General features: G+C 42.0%; 1 protein-coding gene across 3 annotated transcripts in view; it reads right to left on the reverse strand.

Annotated features, from left to right (window-relative positions):
* Positions 1 to 22,646, reverse strand: part of LOC147710091 (E3 ubiquitin-protein ligase TRIM39-like) — a 370,919-nt gene that overhangs the window by 326,804 nt on the left and 21,469 nt on the right. For 2 of the 3 annotated variants that reach the window (XM_086920792.1, XM_086920791.1), the window contains exon 3: positions 3,872 to 4,219. The exons of the other annotated variant lie outside the window; for it this stretch is intronic. In XM_086920792.1, coding sequence (XP_086776918.1) covers positions 3,872 to 4,219 — 348 coding nt within the window. The remainder of the gene's footprint in view (positions 1 to 3,871; positions 4,220 to 22,646) is intronic. 3 annotated transcript variants of the gene reach the window in all.

Here is a 22,646-nt window from a genome sequence, read left to right on the forward strand (position 1 = left end):
CAAGGAATCCATTGTGTAAATAGCTATGGGCCAGATGTAGGAGCCCTAATACCGGTCGGAAACGGCCGAATTCGGCCGTTACCGACCGGTATTAGGGTTTTCTGATGTAGGGGGCCTATATTTTACCGATTCTGTTAATTTACCGAATCGGTAAATATACAGAATCGGTAAATACAGGCCCTTAAGGGCCCGATGTAGGAAAATGCCATTTACCGATTTTAAAATACCGAATCCTACCGATTCGGTATTTCAGAATCGGTAAATGGTATGTAGGTCACAACATCTGGATTCGTTACCGAATCCTTAACAATTCTTTAATTACCGATTCGGTAAATACCGAATCGGTAATGGCCATTCATTCCTATGGGCTTTGAAGCCCATAGGAATGATTAGGCATTACCGATTCGGTATTTACCGAATCGGTAATTAAAGAATTCACAAGGGTGCAGAGGGTGTCACTTTGACACCCTCCGGCACCCCCAAAACAGACACAGGTGCCATGTGGCAGGCATACCTGCCCTAAGGGCAGGTCTGCCTGTCACATGACATAGGTGTGCATGCACACCGGAATCGGTATTTTACCATGGATTTGTATTCCATGGTAAAATACCGATTCTGTAAGCCATGTGCAGAAGGTACATTGCCTACCTACATTGTATTTTCGGAAATTTTACCGAATCGGTAAATATTACCGAATCGGTAATTATTTTACCGATTCGGTACATATTACTGAATCGGTAAATTTACCGATTCGGTAATGATACCGATTCGGTAAAATTTCCGAAAATGTGCCCCTACATCTCGATAGCCCTTTACCGATCGGAAACGGCCAAAAATCGGTATTTTCGGCCGTTTCCGACCGGTAAAGGGCTACCTACATCTGGCCCTAAGAGTCGGTATTTTACCACCTGTGCAATGTGACACACAGACATGCCTTTAGGGCATGTATGTGTGCCACATGTCACACAAGCCTGTACTTGGGGTAATAGAGGGTGTCAAAGTGACACCCCCTACACCCTTGCAGGATTCGGTATTTACCGATTTGGTTAATACCGAATCGGTATTGTCCATTGATTCCTATGGGCTTCAAGGCCCATAGGAATCAATGGGCAATACCGAATCAGTATTTACCCATTGGGTAAATACCGAATGTTACCGATTCGGTAATTAAAAATTAAAAATTACCTACATCTCCCTCCTTCTAATTTACCAATTCATAAATACCGAATTGGTAAAAGTCGGTATTTATGAGTCGGTAAATTAGAGTTACCTACATCTAGCCCTATCTGAGCTGAGGATGAAGCAAGAATCATCGGATGCAGGTACAGGAACTGCAGGAAACACTTTCTACTACCCATAAGGAATCACTGTCCACACAGGAGAAGGCAGGTCAAGAGCATCAGTACCAGGAAGCATCCACAAGGGTACCGGATGAAGAGATTACTAGCACCGGAAGTATTGGGAACACTTTCTACTACTCATAAGGAATCACTGTACACATAGGAGAAGGCAGGTCAAGAGCATCAGTGCCAGAAAGCATCCACAAGGGTACCGGATGAAGAGGAAACAAGAGGTTACTAGCACCGGAAGTATGGAAAACACTTTCTACTACCCATAAGGAATCACTGTCCACACAGGAGAAGGCAGATCAAGAGCATCAGTACCAGGAAGCATCCACAAGGGTACCGGATGAAGAGATTACTAGCACCGGAAGTATTGGGAACACTTTCTACTACCCATAAGGAATCACTGTCCACATAGGAGAAGGCAGGTCAAGAGCATCAGCGCCAGGAAGCATCCACAAGGGTACCGGATGAAGAGGGAACAAGAGGTTACTAGCACCGGAAGTATGGAAAACACTTTCTACTACTCATAAGGAATCAGTGTCCACATAGGAGAAGGCAGGTCAAGAGCATCAGTGCCAGGAAGCATCCACAAGGGTACCGGATGAAGAGAGAACAAGAGGTTACTAGCACAGGAAGTATGGAAAGCACTTTCTACTACTCATAAGGAATCAGTGTCCACATAGGAGAAGGCAGGTCAAGAGCATCAGTGCCAGGAAGCATCCACAAGGGAACCGGATGAAGAGGGAACAAGAGGTTACTAGCACAGGAAGTATGGAAAGCACTTTCTACTACCCATAAGGAATCACTGTACACGTGGGATAAAACGCATCAGTAACAACCAACATCCACAGTGGTACCAGATAAAGCGGGAACAAGAGGTTACTAGCACGGGAAGTATGGGAAATGCTTCTAAAACTCAGACCGACTCCATGTTAGATGACTTTGTTTTATGTAAAGCACACGAACACCAATTTGATTCAAGAAGTGCTCTAGAAAACGTAGAAATAAATAATATGTACTGACATAGAAAGCCTGGGAAGCCCTTCAACCACTCATAACAACTCCAGATAGGCACGGGATGAAATAGGGAAACAGAGGGTCTGCGTAAGGCACATTTAGAAAGATTTCTAATTGTCTCAGTCACTCCGTATATGGGTGGAATAAACAGAAAGAATCAGCCACTAAGAAAGAAAGCACTTGTTCAGCAAATACTCACTCTGTAACAATGCAACGACAAAGCTACACACGTAGGAGGCAACGGTTAGTGTCACGTGTAGTTCATGAAGCACCTCTACAGTAGGGACTTTTTATTTAGTAGTTTCTTGGCCAAATGACCAAGGGGGCAGTTTTGACTGTTGATTTCCCCGATATTACCACAAACATTGTCTGCATCAAACACAAATGCATGCAGTGTCCAATCCCTTGCAAAATACCCATACAGAGCATCTACAACAGTTCTAAATGGTCTTGATTCAAAATGTGGGTCACTATTTTAGCTTTTGTACAAAAAGGGAAAGGGGCGCTTGTAGGTCCAGCATACAATGTTGTTTTATTGAGACGAGTGGGATCGCAGAATAAACGCATTTTGGAGCACCATCTCACCCCATTTTAATCTCCCACACATTTTCCTATCACATCTACACCACAAGGCCCCGCACCCACACTTCACCCATACGGCTTGGGAAAAAGTTCTCCGCCAAAGAGCCCCTCACGGGTTGCCCGTCAGGCATTGCAGCGCCAGCCTGACAAGGAGCAAGCCCTATGATGAAGCAGGACACTCCGGATGTGTGAGGGCCCCACATCCCATATCGGGAGCGACCCTGACTCTACTTTAGAGCAGGGGTTTCGACCAACCCAGCCTCCGGCATTTGCATCCCTCCCCTATAGGAACTGCATACTCCTTCGTGGCTACATTCACTATTTTAGCTATCTGCTTTTTCTAACAGGGGCTGCTTTTATTCTGGTGTCAGGCCTATTTGTGTCCCAGTCCAACCCTGCCCCTACCACAAGCAATCACTCCATATGGGCAGGAAGTGAATATAAAGGAGGCACAAGTTTCCGTCACACTGAATCTAGGATAATACTAAATAAACTACTGCCTTCTGCGCATGTTTATGCTATAAAATGACATCACACACACATATACACATACATGCATACATATATTAAAAACTGCATATTGGCAAAGAATGAAAAAGCATGAACTGGTCCATTCAAAGGAACCATCCAGAGCAGTTCTGACACTTAGAATGAGTTCATACGAGGTGCCACAATCACTCTTTAACACAGATCACAGTACTATACGTCCATGGAAGCTTATGGTGGAATCAAGAGAGCTGCTCTGAATTGACACATTGAACTAAAACAAAACCATGACAAAACATAATACAAGAGCATGGGGGGGAGACATTCTTGCCAATGTGAAGATTAGCACAACACTTTTCTATCAAAGGATCCTATTCTGTACATATGATTTTCAAGTCCTATAGTATTACAAAACTACAAATGACTCCATGGGCACTGACCTGCTACCTGTAGCTCAAATTTCGCATGGGTATCCATATCCCGAGTTCTGAAGGCGCACATGTATCGTCCGGCATCTGAGCGGGTGAGATTGGTGAATGACACGGCCACGCCTCCCTTTGCAATGTCTTTTTTTATCATTTTTGTCCTCCCTTTATACGGCTCATCTGGGTCCCATTCCGTCCCATTGTCATAGAGATGCACATCGTAGTTGTGATGTTCCCAGTAGACTTCCATTTCCACTGCACTAACAGGGGGGTTGAGATGGCAGGAAAGTATGGTCTCCCCACCAACAATGGCACAAATAGGCTGACTGGGTCCAACCGCCTCCACAGACTGCACAGCTGCACCTGTCAATGAAAACAGAAGATAACAACTATCAGCACAAATGATAAAGCAGAGGTGGTGCTGCTCACAGGGTGCACACTGGAAGGAACCAACCCAGGCATGTTTTATTCTGTAAGGGTTTTAGTTTCTACTCTTACAAATCTAAGCTAAAGTCCTATTTTCTTTCACGTTAATATGTCTTCTTATAGGCAGATTGTGTCATTGAACGCATCAATGTGTGTCCTGAACCTTCAACAACCAAATGAAATGTATTGGTTGATCTACTCTGCACCTGAGTGGTGATTCTTTAAAACGGTGGTTTCATTATACAACAGGTAGCTGTGTAATATCGCCCAAGCAGGAAGGAGACACTGGTGAGCATTGCCATAGTGACACCCCAATGGCAATCCACATTTGTATATCGACTTTCCCTATATAAATGGCTTTCTACCCCTGCCTTTCACAGGAGCATTCATTTGCCACAAAATCTGAGTAGGGGAAAGGAATGCACACAATATAACCAGACATTAAGGCCAGATGTACTAAGCGTTTGCATCACCCTTGCATCCCACGAGGCGACACAGGGCGATGCAAATTCTTCTTTGGGATTTACAAGGCAATGGCAAATTTGTGTGGGCTTGTAAAGCTTTACAAAGAAATGTAACACAATGCAGCAGATTTAGCTGTGTTGCATTATAATTTGAGTTTTAGGTGTTTAATGCGTGGAGCATGATCCACCCATGGATTTCACGCAATTCCAGATTAGCTAAGTGTTAAAAATTGGTTGTTCGTTGACTGGGGGTGTAACTCTAAGTCAAACAGCAACCACAATCTGACTCAGGGTAAGGGTCAGGCAACCATAAATTAACTTTAGCCCACCCTCTGGTAGCTTGACACAAAACAATAAGGCTTAACTTAGAGGCACTATGTAAAGTATTTGTGCAAAACTTCAAACAGTAAAACGGTGAAAACACCACACACAAAAGAACCACACCAGGTTAGAAAACTCTATCTGAATTTAATAGATAAAACAAAATCAAAACAAAATAAATAGAACAAGAGTCATTATTATTTTTTAAAATAAACTGCAAAATTGTGCTTAGGAGCAATAAGCTGGTCATGTCAGACCAAAACAAAGTCAAGAGTTCAGGCTGGCTGAGGAGGGAGCACGGGCCGGATGCAGTGCCCCAGTGAGACCTGCTGAACAAGAGTACCTTAATCCTTGCATTGCATCGGTAAGGATGTGGTGCAGTCATGCGATATGTCTGTGTTCCCTGTGCAAGCGGGTTGATGCATCAATTTTCTCCATGCAAGAACGGTGATGGGAAAGGTTTAGAAGGCAATGCCAAGGTTCTGAGATGTGACAGTTCTGAAGGTAATGCTCTGGGTTACTCCACGCAGTAGAGGTGGTGTGTCAATCTTCTCCATGCAATAGTGACAATGCGCTTATGATGATGATGATGATGAAGCACTGGTTCCAGGTACGATGCACTGGTCCTGTTCCCGCAACAGTGTCGTTGCATCAATTATGCTGTTGCAGCAAATAATGTAACCGTTCCCGTGGAGCAAACACATAGGCCCACTTCTAAGGGTCTAGTGCTGGGGTGCCACCACTTGGCAGAGCAGACTCACAGACTGTAGAGTCCAAGTGCTGGAGCCGGCAGATTGAACGTTTTTTTTGTCCCTGAGATTTCAGATCAGGTGGCCAGTCAGCTAGCCCAAATGATGCAAGTCTAGTCCTTCTCACCCAGGCAAAAGAGAGCAGCAGGTAGCTGGGCAACACAGCAGTAGTTCAGCAAACAGGAGTCTAGCTGAGCGGTAGTCTTTTTAGCATCTCAGCAATTCTTCTTCGTTGGAGAATGGACACTGGTCCAGAAGTGTACTGAAGTCATGATATCAGAGGTCCAGTACTTATACCCAGTTGTCCCACTGAAGTGGGGGGGACTTCAAAGAATGGTCTTTGAACTCCACAAAGGTCCTCCTTTCCTGCTCTGGCTGCAGACCCACTACAGCGGGGTATGCTGCCCTTTATGTGCAGAGAGCACACAGCCTATTCAGGTGCAAGTGCAAGGCTGTACCCAGCTCCCCCCTGATATCTCTCAGGATGGCCCTTCAAGTCACACCTACTCCTTTTATGCGTGGCTGTCTAGAGTGAATACACATCGCCCAGCTGTCACTCAGCTCAGACTAAACAGAGACAGGCAGCAGGCACTAAATAGCTAGTAAGGAAATTGCCAACTTTCATAAAGTCTAACATACACAGAGAAAATCCTTTTGAAGTGTAAAGGGGAACTCAATTGTACTTATACTTTACCCCCTCCACCATAGAGTGATATTTCACTGCCACTTCAAGGAGGGAGTAACTCCCAGAAAACAGTTTTTACGCAAAGTGAATACAGAAAGAAGATAACAGCCCTAAGATAGGAAGTACAGAACTAATTACTCCTTGAGGAGGCAGCCAACGCATTCCAAGATTAGAGATGCATACTGACCAGTCCAAATGGAACACTGTGTCCCAATCAAAGCACATACCCAGCCCTGAGGAAGAGCTTCGTGCAAACCAGGAGGCCCCTTGTGAAGGTTGAAACTTTTCGGCATATTATAATAAGTGGTCAGGAGGGGAATAACATCATTAAAAGATTAAATGCTATATGTGAAAAATAAAGAGAAAAAAATATATATTCTAGAAACAGGCTAGGAGAGCCCCACCCCTGTCTCCCCTACCACACAGGGCCACAAGATACCTTTAGGATCAAATGTCTGAGGGAGTGTAATGCATCCCCAAACCTATTGTTTGTGAATTGTATGCTGGACGCGTGTGTTTAAGTGTTATAGATGCAAAGACACAATATATGTAAGTGACGTGTTGTAAGATGTGTCTGAATTGTAAAAACATTAGATGAGTATATGTTTTCTTTCTGTAACACTATTCTATACATGTAATAACCTTAATAAAATAATCAGTGACAAATCAACAAATGTCTTCTTTGCCATACCACATTCACTGCTCCTAATTGTATAGATTTAATTTGACATAATATAGGGGATATATATATAGATGCTACTAAAAGACTAGAATCTTTAGAGAGTGATGGGTGGCATAGAGTGAGGAGTGGGAAAGAGAACATCAAGAAACAGATCAGAGGCCTTAATTGCCCTATGGTACGGGTAAGGGTTACACATCAAACAAAGTGAAATATCAATCTATGGTCGAGGGAGTATAGTATATGTACATTTGAACTTTCAGAAAGTGGTGTTTTCAGAATTGCAATTTAAAATCTAACTTCACTATGAGTTGGGATTTTATATTGTGATTCCAGAGACACTAGACTTGGGGTTCTCATCTCCTCCCAATCGGAAATGACACCTATAGAATATAATAAGGTAATCACAATGTTACCCTATGATATAGGCCTAGAAAGAGTTAAAATGGACTTTGGGAGTTTTTGACTACCAGGACATATACAACTTAAAAGTACATGTACAAAAAGGGAAGGTTTAGGCCTGGTAGGAGGTTTGTTTTGCCGGGCCAAAATGGCAGTGTAATCTGTACATACAGGCTCTGCAGTGGCAGGCCTGATACATGGTTAAAGGTTTAATTATGTGGGTGGCACAATTAGTGCTGCAGATCCACTAGTATAATTTCATCTACAGACCCTGGTGCAAGGGGTACCACATTACTAGGGCTTATGGATAAATTGATTATGCCAACTGGGGAGGAGCCAATATTACCATGTTAAGGGGAGAGAGCAAAAGCAGTGGTAAAGTGCACAGACTCCTAGTACCAGCATAAACAGGATCAGAAAAAAAGATGGAGGCAGGCAAAAAGTTGGGGGAAAGACCACCATAAGCCTGTCAGGTCTAACACTAAAGTTTACAATTCTGGAATTGAGTGAAATTGGTACACCTATCACAGAAAGGGATAATGAGGAGAAACATGTTTATTTCTCCTCATTACTTCCACTTTCTATGTGCGATGCATTCTGCATCATGCAATGAAAGAAGAATATGTCTCTGGATAGTTTTAAATCATGTTTATTGCAGGAAGGTATTCCTTCCTGCACAAAATAAATCCTGCCCGTAATGCAGGCACCCTTGAACCATGGTGCGAGGGGGCCTGCAATGGTGCAAGGCAGCCACAAGTTTCCTAGCACTTGTAGAGAGCCGAAGAGCACCGTATCCGTGTACATATATCGTTTTCCAACTATCTTCAGTTCATGCAGTGCAGTGCAGCAACTCTATTTGTTGCTGTGCATTGCATGAATGTTTGCCAATATAGGGTATTATTTTCAGAGATGTTGCTGTTCTACATAACCATTCTCCTACTTGTGTAGCTGTGAGCTAGCGATGCGTGGGCGAGAGGAATCAACCCTAGTCTATCAAGAGAGACCCTACTCTATTGCCCATTTTTGGTGCAGTATAACCAGCTACATCTGAAGGATTTATGGGGTCTGGGCAATTAATATTTTGGACCCCTGTTCTGAACAACTTTGAATGTATTGCCTCTTCTTAGCTCATTCAAGCTCTTTTGATGCAAATAATATTGATATTTTAAAGCTGTAGAAAATGGGATATACAAAACAGCCAAAAGCTCGACCTGCCTTGCGTCTGCCAGCCAAACAGTAGCAATTAAATCTTGAACTAAATAGAGCTATGTGTTTTGTTTTGTTTGTTTGGATCTAGAATATTTTGTGCAACCACCACATTTTATTTGGAATTCAGTGTCGAGCTTATTACTCCCTATGTAGAAAACAATATGCTTAGGGTGACTTGTTAAATGTTCAGTGTATTAGCGCATGATGCTAAAATAGAACATATTCCACAACGCTTGGAAATGGAGTTTTAGATTCTGAGGATTTGTAACCACAAATACATCCCCCTTCACTCCTGGCATTCTTAATGAAACACTGAAAATCAAAGCACTGCTCTCTGGATATTCCCTATTCCATTAATCTAATGACTTTCCCATAATTTCTCTTCACCAACCTTTTCCTCCTTCTTCTCTTTGTATGTGTGCACTTCTCTGGCTAGACAGTCACCTGTGACCCTGCTGAGTAAGAGAAATGGGAAGGACAGCATAGAGGAGACAGACAAACACAGAAATAGAACAGTTTAGCAAGAGATATAAAGTAGTGGGAAAAAGAGTTAGAAATAAAGATTATGTAAAAACATACAGGAGGTAGGGACAACAGAAAAGTAAATAGAAAAATGTGAGGTAGTGTGGGCGGGTATGGCGGGTCCATAATTATGGCACACCAAATTTACATTAGAGAACGCCAACAATAGGATGAATCAGAACCAGTCCTAAACCTGAAGTTCATGAGGCAATGTGTTCCAGGGGTAAGGCACCTCCCATGAAAAATCTGAAAATACATTTAATTAGGTAAAAGCGCCCACTCAATAACTGAGTTCCAGATGAGCAGAATAATTAAAGGGGTTTATTACAATTTAAAAACTAAGCGATACAGAGAGAATTCCACGAAGGTTCTTAATGAATAGGGCAATACAGAGAAATTAAATATAAAAAAGTCCCAAATGGGCAGCAAAATCAAAAGAGAAAAAAATGCACCCACCAGCATCTCGTCTTCAGAAAATTCTTCTGCCTCACCTCTAAATCAAGACGTTTTATATCTTATTTTGCATATTAAATTAACAAACTGCAGAATTACAGCGTTGAGATGAAAAAAAGTTACAATCTCTGGAAATCAGAGCACAATTCTATTCAATGTCATATTGTCTTAACATCTAAGCACTATCCCACTACATGAATGAATTTTCTGCCCTCTATGCCACTTGAAAGGATTATGGGGCTACCCAATAACCTTGTGTCCTCGGTGAGACAATAATTCAAAACAGAAATGTTCCTTAAGAAGGGAAATATAACCTTAGACTTCCAAGGCAATAGCTTGCAATAGTTAAGAACAAACCTTCATTAAAAAGGTTGAATTTAAAGAAAATCATTTATTAGAGTAACCATCTTATTAAAATCAGGAAATTAATTGTAATTTTGTTCTCAGTTACATACACACATCAGGTGCTTCTAAGGAGTAAAGATCCAAAAAACTGTTTAATTAATGAGCCTATATGTTTGATGTGATACACTGCTGAGAATGACTTACTAACTAAGTAAGTCACCACCACCGTCCAAAGATCCATGCGGAAGGCGCATATCCATTGATGTAATGGAGCGGTATAACCTCCAATGCGATGTGCAGTGAACACTTACACAAGCTTAAAACACTAAAGAAAAGATCATATGTCTATTCCCAAATTGATCATTTCAATGGGGCTGTGAAGAAATAGGAATGTGTCTTAGTGTTGTTATTATTGTGGTAACATTCAAACAGTGGTATCTACAGGAATACCAATACCAACAAGAAATTCAAATAATCTACAAACAAAAGGACAGTGTGAATACAGTAAGTCACTAAAAGGCAACCACTGGGGCTGCTGATTGAATACTCATCTGGCCATTTAAAATCCTATAAATTGCACCCTTAGGCACGTGCCTAACATGTATTAGAACATTGGAATGTGGAGCACTCTAATGAATACAATGGAGTGCTCCGTGATTCTATGGGCCGGTAAAAGCCCGCAGAGCAACATTCCAATGTTTTTTTAACAAAGGCCTCTCAGGGCCTGAAGGATTTCAATCCCCTCGGGCTCGAGAAGCCTTTGTTTTATTTGTTAGAACATTCTGCCCTCTAGAGGCAGAATGTTCGTAGCTGGGCTATACCGGCTATTAAAGTTCCTCTTTATAGTTAAAAGCCCTCACCCTGGGCTCAGACATTTCACAGTGGGCTATAAGGCTTCATTAATGCAAATGCGGGGTAAAAAATCTAATTTGATCTCTTAAAAGAAAATAGTAATAAAGCAGCCCTTGTGACTGTAACACTGCCAATAAACAGTAGATGTGCTGGCAGCTCATTTAACATGCAACTATGCATGAATTCCACAAAGCCAGGGGTCTCATGCATTGACTCAGGTATGCAGGCCTTATGATTCCAAGGCCGACAAGCATGAATGTGAGGAGCCTATCTTTTTAAATCTCTACCCGTGCTTAGTGACGCCCGCACGATGAGAACAGAGTCTTTTGTTACTAATGGCCTTCCAAAATTAGTTACCCAATACTAAATTCATGGTACCTAAGTTATTGTGATAAATACCGGAAAACATAAAGAAAATAATTGACTAAGGGTGAAAAATGCCTTTCAGAAAATGTCATAAACAAATGTATGTACACTTTAAAAATGCTATCACCTCAGAAAACAAATGAGTCCTGTAAGGGAGGTGTAGTATTTTATTTACATTGAAAAATCACAGAATATTAAGGGCATTCCCTATTGGAAATGTCACACATTCAAAATCTATTCTACTAGAGATAATGCAAACCATTTGTCAATGTTGACATAAGTTAGAATCAGGAAGAACATAAATAATGGATGTTCTATTATAAAATACACATGTAAAGGAATATACTGAGGAGGGAGCATAGTATGAGTGATGACCAAATCGTCAACTCTTTCAAAGGATAAAGCTCAACATCCAAAAAGGTTGCCTTTGTAATAACAACAACTTCATTTCTGTCATTGACCATTTTATACACTGCAATATTACCAATAATTTAGAGGATGTAACATAAAATAGGTTGACATTAGATGGCCAAACCTTTCCAAGGTCAGACTCAATGATCAAAAAGATGCATTTGGGAAGACAGAGCCTGTGAACTACTTTCAATAACCATCATATACACAAAGATTGAAGTATTCAAACGCTGCTTCCCTCCAATCTTCTATTGTGTTGAGGCCAGGAGTGATTGACTCCAGACACTTCTGCTCAGCCAGAATCCTGCTCACACACCTCTCCCACATACAAAGAACCAGCTTTCCCCTACCTCGTGCCCAAAGCCTGGAACAACCTACCCCAACACATCTGATCTGCCTCCTCGGTACTTGCGATATGCAAGAAACTGAAAACATGGCACTTCACCCAGAACAAGTCATATTACAGTATCTTACACATGCTCAAAACACTAAAGAAAAGATCATATGTCTATTCCCAAATTGATAATTTCAATGGGGCTGTGAAGAAATAGGAATGTGTCTTAGTGTTGTTATTATTGTGGTAACATTCAAACTGTGGTATCAACAGGAATACCAATACCAACAAGAAATTCAAATCATCTACAAACAAAAGGACAGTGTGAATACAGTAAGTCACTAAAAGGCAACCACTGGGGCTGCTGATTGAATACTCATCTGGCCATTTAAAATCCTATAGATTGCACCCTTAGGCACGTGCCTAACATGTATTAGAACATTGGAATATGGAGCACTCTAATGAATACAATGGAGTTCTCCGTGATTTTATGGGCCGGTAAAAGCCCGCAGATCAACATTCCAATGTTTTTTTAACAAAGGCCTCTCGGAGCCTGTAAATCCCCTCGGGCTCGAGCGGCCTTTGTTTTATTTGTTAGAACATTCTGCCCTCTAGAGGCAGAATGTTCGTAGCTGGGCTATACCGGCTATTAAAGTTCCACTTAATAGTTAAAGTCCCTCGCCCTGGGCTCAGACATTTCACGCTGGAGCGGGCCTTTAATAGCTGGTAAGCCCGCTACAGTGGGATATAAGGCTACATTAATGCAAATGCGGGGTAAAATAACTTATTTAATCTCTCAAAAAAAGTAGCGATAAAGCAGCCCTCGTGACTGGAATACTGCCAATAAACAGTAAATGTGGTGGCAGCTCATTTAACCAGGAAAACAATGTTACTCGAGTCTGATTAAACTTGTGAGTCCCAGTAGTGAGCTGATACATGATAATTGCAGCCAGCGCATCCCAATGGAACCATGAGACCTGAAGACTCTATACCCAGGTGACGTGGGCTAATGCTTGAAAGTAAACAAAGAAGCGGCATCAATCACTTCACTATTACCTCCTAACAATAGAAACATTTTGTCACGGGAGCTCACCTCTGTTGGCAGACAAGCGGTGAATTGTAGAATGAATCTAAGGCCGACTATGCATGAATTCCACAAAGCCAGTGGTCTCATGCATTGGCTCAGGTATGCAGGCCTTATGATTTCAAGCCCGACAAGCATGAATGTGAGGAGCCTACCTTTTTAAATCTCTACACGTGCCTAGTGACGCCTGCACGATGAGAGCAGAGTTTTTTGTTACTAAAGGCCTTCAAAAATTAGTTACCCAATAGCAAATTCATGGTACCTAAATTATTGTGATAAATACCGGAAAACATAAAGGAAATAATTGACTAAGGGTGAAAAAGGCCTTTCAGAAAATGTCATAAACAAATGTATGTACACATTAAAAATACTATCACCTCAGAAAACAAATGAGTCCTGTAAGGGAGGTGTAGTATTTTATTTACATTGAAAAATCACAGAGTATTAAGGGCATTCCCTATTGGAAATGTCACACATTCAAAATCTATTCTACGTGAGATAATGCAAACCCATTTGTCAAAGTTGACATAAGTTAGAATCAGGAAGAACATAAATAATGGATGCTCTATTATAAAATACACATGTAAAGGAATATACTGTGGAGGGAGCATAGTATACTTGATGACCAAATCGTCAACTCTTTCAAAGGATAAAGCTCAACATCCAAAAAGGTTGCCTTTGTAATAACAACAACTTCATTTCTGTCATTGACCATTTTATACACTGCAATATTACAAATAATTTAGAGGATGTAACATAATATAGGTTGACATTAGATGGCCAAACCTTTCCAAGGTCAGACTCAATGATCAAAAAGATGCATTTGGGAAGACAGAGCCTGTGAACTACTTTTATTCACCATCATATACACAAAGATTGAAGTATTCAAACGCTGCTTCCAAACTTCTATTGTGTTGGGCCAGGAGTGATTGACTCCAGACACTTCTGCTCAGCCAGAATCCTGCTCACACACCTCTCCCGCATACAAAGAACCAGCTTTCCCCTACCTCGTGCCCAAAGCCTGGAACAACCTACCCAACACATCTGATCTGCCTCCTCGGTACTTGCGGTATGCAAGAAACTGAAAACATGGCACTTCAGCCAGAACAAGTCACATTTACAGTATCTAACTACAACACATTCCTACTGACTAGATTTAGACTAAATGTTTTCCATCGTCTTATAACTTTTCCATCGACAAAGATTGGTCAAAGCAGCTAATCCAATGCCCGTGTGATGGTGTCTCAGTGCAGTCTCTTCTCCATGTAACCCGTATCTGTAAATTTTATTCTGAACCCAGAAAACGTTGGCTGATCCCGCTATTGAAACTGATGGGTTTACGTAAATGCCAACCAGCCTTTCTGGCTCAAATGCTGGACTCAGAGTTTATAGCTACAAATATGGCAAGGTTTTTAAAATGTTGTATTCGACATCGAACTAACCTGTAGTCTGAGCTTAGTTTTACAAATTTTGTTTTTATACATTATGTTTTTACATTTAGATAAGAAACATTTTAAGAAAGCAGACTAATAATGTTTTTAAGAGGTTATTGCAATTTGTATTTCATGATCTAGCAGGAAAACTTCTAATGCATTTTACTAGGTCACTAAAGAAAGTCTCTAGAGAAACTTATATATCACAGTATATATTATAAGCGGGGCACTCATGATGCAATCAGTGTAATTTGCATCTCCAGTAGGCACTTAAAAGCGTAATTTGCACATCTTTGAGCTATGCCTCAAGCACTGTATTCCTCTATTTTTATATGACGTTCATTTTTAAGAATAATTGTCATTCATGCAACTTATTTGAATTTTAAATTATTTTTAGATATTTATTTTGCACCTTTTGTAAGTATCTAAAAGCGAAATTTGCACATTGCTGAGCCTAGACTAATGCACTTTATTGCTATTTCCACACGATGTTCCCTGCTAAGAATATCCGTCATTCCTGCAATCTATACTACTATTATAAAGAGAGAACTTGCACCTTTAGGCAAGGTAAACTCGGGAACTACAGCGCCAATCCACACACCCAAGACATCTTAGAAAACCTCAGGGCAAGCAGAAGGACATAGGCTACATAAAAAAAAAAAGTTTTAAAAAATATTAATACATTTAAAAAAGTAGTCCCTTGCAACTAGCGCCGGCCGCAATGTCTGCGTGAGGGGAGGAGCGGCGACGACATGAGCGACGTGAGGGGAGGAGCGGCGCCAGAACCAGGAAGAGCGGAGTACAACAGCGCCGATAGGAGCTGGGATAACCGGAGGAGCAGTGGCAGTGAGAGGTACGTTGCTAGGGCTGGAGGCGGGAGGGGGAGGGGGGAGGGCGGAGGCAGGAGGGGGGAGGGGGAGGGGGGAGGGTGTCGGCGGGTACCCAGCGCGGGCTTTAATGTTTATGGAGTCCGGGCGGGAGGCGGGGGGGGGCGGCTTCTTAACTTAATTCGAGTCCGGGAGGCGGGCGGGGGGGAGGGGAGTTGGAGAACATGCTGCCCCAGCCACCTTCTGCCCCGGGGTAAAAATGCAGCCCCCAGCCCCCTTCTGCCCCAGGCAACGCTGGGGCGGGCTGCTAGTTGATGATAATAATGAAATAATTTCATCCTTTTTTAGTGATAACATCCACTTTAAGCCTCAAGAGATAGACGTTTTGTCTCCTCATCTTTTCTATTTCAAACTTGGCAGTATTATCAATATCTATGTATCTGTGATGATTTTAACATGTGTATTTGTATCTGCTTATATGGTCGTGCACTGCATAACGAATAAATCATTTTGATGATGAAGTCACATTTACAGATGACATAACCCCTACTTTCTCTGCACCAGGATACTCTCCAGGGTGAGCTATGTAGTTCACAAATACCCTGAGCATAATAAAGTTTGCCTTAGCATTATTGTTTAGGTGTTGTTCATAAATCTATCACTGGTGTCTCTTGTTTAATCTCCCTCTCTTTTCTTTTCCACCTCAGTCACACTCTCCTCATTTCTTTCTCATATTCGCACATATGCTAAATTCTCTTTCACTACTATCTACCTTGTCTTTCTCTCTTTTACTCTCTCTTCAATCATTTCTCTCACTCCCGCTTCTCTCACTGTCAACCTCCCTTCCACCTTCTCTTCCTCACTCGCTATCAGGAAGATTAACCAGGGTGAGAGACGTGTGATACCCCCACAGAATATTCGCTGGTCCTGGTTCTTAGTTCTCAAAGTTACTCAGGTTTTACATTATGGGAATGAATGCCGAAAGAGCTCAACTCTGGCTGTGAAGTGGCTCACAACTGTCAGCAATAGAGCTCAAATTCATACTTGGTAGAGCTCGACTCTGTCTGCCAGGGGCTGCAGTACTATGTATGCTTGAACCGAGCTCCAGCTCAATGAAAGAAATGACCTATTGGTATACAGTCTCTGCTCTATTTGTGCATGGATTTAGCACTATGTATTCAGGGACTTGGCTGCCTCTGTGCTGGAGCTCAGCTCAATCTGCAAAGGAATTAGTTCAGCTCTACAAGATGATAAGGTATTTTTGAGGCCCTAGCTCCACTCTCCCTATATGTACAAGAACGTACATTTATCAGTGGAAGTAGTTCCTTCTAAGTGTTTAACCCATCTCCAGAAGAACAGCCACTTCCTCTCTTTAATTAAAAAAAAAGCACTGAAATGAGATTATATTTATAGATTTATACAGTGCACAGCTACCCAACAGGGTTTCCCGGCACTGAGCAGGACAATACGCAAGCCACAGACTGCAGAAGGAGCAGAAAGCGGGTTATGCTTATTAGTAAAGGAAAGTCTTTAATTTCTTATAGAAGGCTTAAAGCGAATGACACAACCTAAGTTGCAAAGGAAGAGAATTCCATAATTTGGGGCCAAGATAGGCGAACGAGCGACCTCTCAAATGAATTAGACGGACTCTGGGAACAAAAAACAGAGAAAGGCTCATTGAGCTCAGCTGTCGAGAGGGCACGTAGGGTTTGACCAGACTTTGTACGTAAGGGGTCATCAAACCATGTTTGACCCAGAACATGTAGCATAGGGCCTTGAACTCGACGGGTTTATTCACCTTGAGCCAATTGAGTTGATGGAGCAACAGTGAGACTGAGGCATGTCGAGGCAGCAGAAAAAGAAGGCGAGCGGCCGCATTTTGAATGAGCTGTAAGCGATGGACAGAGGCTTTATCAGAGCCCAGGTACAAAACATCGCCATACTCAAGTCTGAAAATCACCAACGTCTGCATTACTGTTCTCTGGGCAGCAGGTGGAAGTAACCAGAATATTTCTTTTAGCCACTTGAGAACTGCAAAGCAGATTGCGGTGACCTTGGAGAACTAGGCTCTAGGGAGAGATTGTTGTCAATAATAAAACACAGGTTCTTAACTTTAGAGACTGGAGCATGTAAAGGTCTCAGAGTGTCAGGCCAATGGGTACTTTCCCGTTGTTCGGGGTTGTTTCCCAGAATGAGGACCTCCATTTTAGAAATTTTCAGCTTCAAGGAATTTCTTGACATCCACAAAGAGATATTGCACAGTAGGAGCTGGAGAAAGAAAGAGTCCTGATGCTGAGCAGCTGTAAGAGAGAAGAGGATCTGGGTATCATCTGAGTAGGAAATCACAGTCAGTCACGACTTGTCTGCAATGTCCGCCAGAAGGCAAATGAAAAGATTAAAAAGCAGAGGCCTTAAAATCGAGCCCTGCGGCACTCCTGAAGTTAGAGCTACTGGATTTGATTTAGTGGTATGTAAGAAGATTTGGAATGAGTGATCACTAAAAAGAAATTAGATCAGCCACCTCAAAGGCACACCCACAATGCCTGAGGCTTCAAGACGATCAAACAAGATGGAATGTGAGACCGTATCAAATGCTGGCCTCAAATCCAGTAGTCAAGTCAAGTCAAATGATCTTTATTCGGAGTAGATACATCCATAAAAGTACAGTATACATTAAAAATGATCATAGTTAAGACAACAGGTACATCATATTAGTGCAATTAATAAAACCAAATAATGGTTAGTACAAAAGTTATATAAAATTAAAATATCATTTCATATAGAGGAGAGCTTCCACATGTCCAATCGTAAACATACAGCCATCAAAATGTGCAAAAAAGAAATTGTGCAAAGGATGCAATTTCACTCTTTCCATCAAAGTGAATCCATAGAAGCACGGGAACGGACAGCAGCTTTAAGGAAGCTGCTTGCACAGAATATCTCCTCGTCCGACCTTAACATTCGAAAAGTTTTTAATGCCAGATTAAAGTCTCTAAGTTCATATCTACGACAATACGGCATTAAGTAGCGAGTGGTGTACAGCCTATAAAAACCACAGAAAAAGAAGAAATGTACCAGGCTTTGTTTACCACCCGTCATACAGGGACAGTCCAGCTTATCAAGATGATCAATACTACCGTCCCGAAGACGGAACAGAAGACTCCTATTCCATTTACCTAATGTAGTAAGCAGATATCTCTGTGGTGACACTGATGAACCAGCATTAGGGTCGCGAAGGGTAGAGTACTTGATAACTGATGGCTTAAGATATTCAAGTCTTGTCCGTTCCATGTTATAAAGGTTGTACAAGGCCCCTTTGATTTTATTCTTATGGGAGTGGTCTATGGTGTTAGGGGAAGTAAATAAAGAGCCATACCCCACGCTAGTCAAACTTTTCTCAACCGCGTTCAACCATGGAATATGGTGGGACCTATCACTTTGAAGGCAGTCAGTTAGTATGCTGCGTGTTAGGATGGCCGAAGAGTTAAGCCAGATTTTTAGCCAGAAAAGCGCTGGTCTTGAACGGATGAAGTCTTCTATGAAGGGTAAATTAAGTTCTTTATGGCAAATGTATGTTGCCGCAGAGACAACTCCCCCCAATACCTTTCGGCAAAATCTATTTTCCTCAGTTTGGATAGAGATACAGTTAGAATATCCCCACACCTCTGAGCCATACGTACCAGTAGGTTGGCATTGGGTGCGGTAAATCTTTATAAGGGAGGAGACAACATCTGCATGTCTAGGTTGACGAAGGGAGAGAACTGAGTTGATAGATTTGCCAATCTTATTTCTCCCATAAGCGACATGTGGTTGCCAGGATCCAGAATTTGAGAAAAGTAGTCCCAAATATGGAAAAGTGCTAGTGCTTTTTAGAATATTTTCACCAGATTTAATTGTGGTAATGTTATATCTTTTAGGGCCGCAGTTCATAATGTACGATTTATTAAAGTTGGTCGACAAACCCAAATCTGCCATAAAGGAAACAAAGCCTGAAATTAAAATATGTAGGGCGTTGGGTGTGCGGTCCATTAGCATTGCGTCATCCGCGTACAATAGGGCGGGGATGGGGGTGCCATTAACAATTGGAACATCATTGGTTAAAGTGCATAGGGTGTTGCTCAGCTCATTAATATACAAAATAAAAAGCAGGGGGGCGAGCACGCAGCCCTGTCTGACCCCCCTGCCAATTAAAATGTCCTTGGAGACCTCACCCTCACAATTGATGCGAACACGGGCTATTAAGTCCCTGTGCAAGTAGGAAAGAAAATAAACCAAGGAATCATCTAAACCATATTTAAGGAGCAGTGACCACAAACGTGAACGGTTAACAAAATCGAAGGCAGAACCTAAATCCATAAAACCAAAATACAGGGGGGACTTTTTTACAATAGTATATTTTGCTGTTAACAGATTCAAGTTCAGACATTGTTCAACAGTGCCCACGTTAGATCTAAAACCGAGCTGACATTGGTGTAAAATATCATTATCGTTAGCCCAACTGCTTATCTTCTTAAAAAGTACCCTCCCAAGAACCTTTAAAGTGTTGTCGATCAGTGATATCGGGCGATAGCAGCCTGGGTCTGATCTATCTCCTTTTTTGAATATTGGCACGATAACACTGTTAGACCATGAATCTGGAATGGAGTTGTCAGATACATTATTGAAAAGGTTACAGAGGAGGGGTGCCCAGAAACTAATTTCTGATTTGATTTGATCTATTGATAGACCATCAGGGCCAGGGGCTTTATTGCCCGTACTTTCTGATATGGCATCCTCAACCTCGTGTAATTCAATCTTCAAAGGACTGACAGGGAAGACAGTGTCAGAGGGGAGCCCTGATACCGCATACATTTTAGAAAAGTGCTCGGCCCATGTATCCCCCGTGATATTACAATTAATAGGTGTTAAATTGGAGCCAAGCGATCTAAGGGCCTTGACCTCCCTCCAAAACCCTGTAGTGTCTTTTAAAACTGCAATGATTCTTCAATAATGTTTCAGAGCGGGTACGTAATGTGGACTTATACCTGGCCCTCAATGTTCTTACAAGTGCCAAATCTCTCGGTATGGTCTTAATAGCGTCCCTCAGATCTCTGTTAGCCCGGGAGCACGACGAATCGAACCAGCTGGGTTGCTAGTTCTATTAGCCCGTGCTGGTTTAGAGGTCTCTCTTTTGATGGCAGTACAGAGTTCACAGAAGGAATCAATAATAACGTGCCCCGGTTTGTCGCAGGCCAGGCAGTTCATAATTAGTGTGAGATGTTTATGAATCACATTTGCTAAAATGCCCTTTATTGTCCACTCCCTTCCATACAACCCTTAACCCATCTGTGGATGCTTCCAGGTTTTTTACTCCAGTTAACCTATTAATTTCATCTTGATTAATCCCATGGTTTTTAGTTGTATCAATAGTGGGTAACGGTCACTATAGGGAGAGCAAACGACCTCGGCTTGTTCCAAGATGTCACACAATGTTGGAGAGACAAATATATAATCTATAGTTGAAGGGCTCCCCTGACCAATATATGTGGGGGTAGAGACACTATTCCCCTCAGTACCGGCAATTCCCATAGCATTTAATAAGACACGAGGGGCAAGATGGTCCCTCAATTCTTCTCCACTCCTACACGTGTAATTGCTACGATGCATATGAGCATTAAAGTCTCCACCGAAACAAATACCATCAAAAATTCCATGTTTTTGCCCGACAATCACATCGTCAATAAATTTGAACAATATTAAAAAAAAATCATTTGGATGAGATGTAAAATCATTATTATAAAAATTAATTAAACATAACGTTAACCTGTTGGTATATTTCAAGGCCATAAAACACTTTGCATTACTCTTAATCAATTTGGTTTGCACACCAGCTTTAATCTTCACTCAGATTGAAAGACCCCCGCTTGGTCGGCCCATATGCGGGGCATTTACAATTTGATTGTGGCAACAAAACCCTTGTAGTGTGAATGGGGTGGTACACCCGGTCTCCTGCATCATTAGTATATCAAAGCTTTTTATCCAATCGGTCTATTCTTTGATTTTTAATTTTGACCTAAGGCCGGCTACATTCCAACTCATAAGAGACAGGTCAGAATTCTGCCCTAACGTTTCTGTGATGCATGACAATTTATTCTCAACAGTGGGTGAGATGGTCACAGGGGTCGTTGGTACTAATTCTTGATCAGTCACTGTGGTGGATACTAGTTTAACAACTGGTGGTCAGTCCAAAGTATCCAGATCTGATAGAGGTGCAAACCTATTATATAACCCAAAGGGAGAGAGAGCTGGATGTAGTGGCCTTTTTGGTGGTCTATAGAAATAACTTAAAGGAAGTGGAATTACGACGGTGGATGGGCCTGGACGTGCCATGTTTGTGTTAAGCAAAAATCTAACTGTGCCGGGGTTCCTGAAGTTAATGACAATGCAGTCACCTTGAATGTCTTTAAATATGGGGCCTACCCACGAAACCCTACGGGCTGAGACGATCTCATTTGATATATCATAGCCAACCCCTTTGTGCTTTGTCAGCCAGTCAATACATTTGTTGTTTAACTGGACCCATGATTCGCCTTGTCCCTCTCTGAGTGATGGAATGCCTGCCAAGACCAAAACATAAGGGCAGGCATCAGGGGGCAAATGCAAGGCAGGCCCCTGATGTTTTATGGGTCTACTGTCCCTGGACCGACCCATGTTGCTAGTACTAGCCAAGTTAGACCCTGATCTTGCTGATGTCTGAGAGTCTTTCAGGTTGCTAGTGGTAGGCCAGGCACTGTGTGAAGTGCTCGAGACATTAGGTGTAATAGTTTTAGGTTGCAAACTAGTTGCAGCCTTATTATATCCGGCACTGTTAGTTCTTACTGGAGGGATGGGAGGTTGGCTAGGTGTCTGGGTGCCGCCAGTGCTGGATGCACTGACAGATTTAGTGCTAGTACAAGAGGTAGCAGGCCCCCCAGTGGATAAGGTGTTACTCAGTGTCTCCAAGTCTTTCAGCAAACGATCACCCCTAATCTGATCAAGGGCAACAGTTCCCTTTCTTTTCGCTTCTTCATTTTTTACCAAGTTTTCCAACCTATCCAATCTCTTAAAAACATTCTTAAACTGTACGATCATTTGATTCTCTAAACGTTTAAAAATAGTGTCCACAATAGTCTCTATTAGGTTCCCATTTTGTTTAGTTAAGGGGTTATTATCCCCTACTGGGGCAGTCTGTGTCCATATTGTATTGTTG

This window comes from Lissotriton vulgaris, chromosome 5 (genome assembly GCF_964263255.1).
Source record: "Lissotriton vulgaris chromosome 5, aLisVul1.2, whole genome shotgun sequence".
NCBI classification, from domain to species: Eukaryota; Metazoa; Chordata; class Amphibia; order Caudata; family Salamandridae; genus Lissotriton; species Lissotriton vulgaris.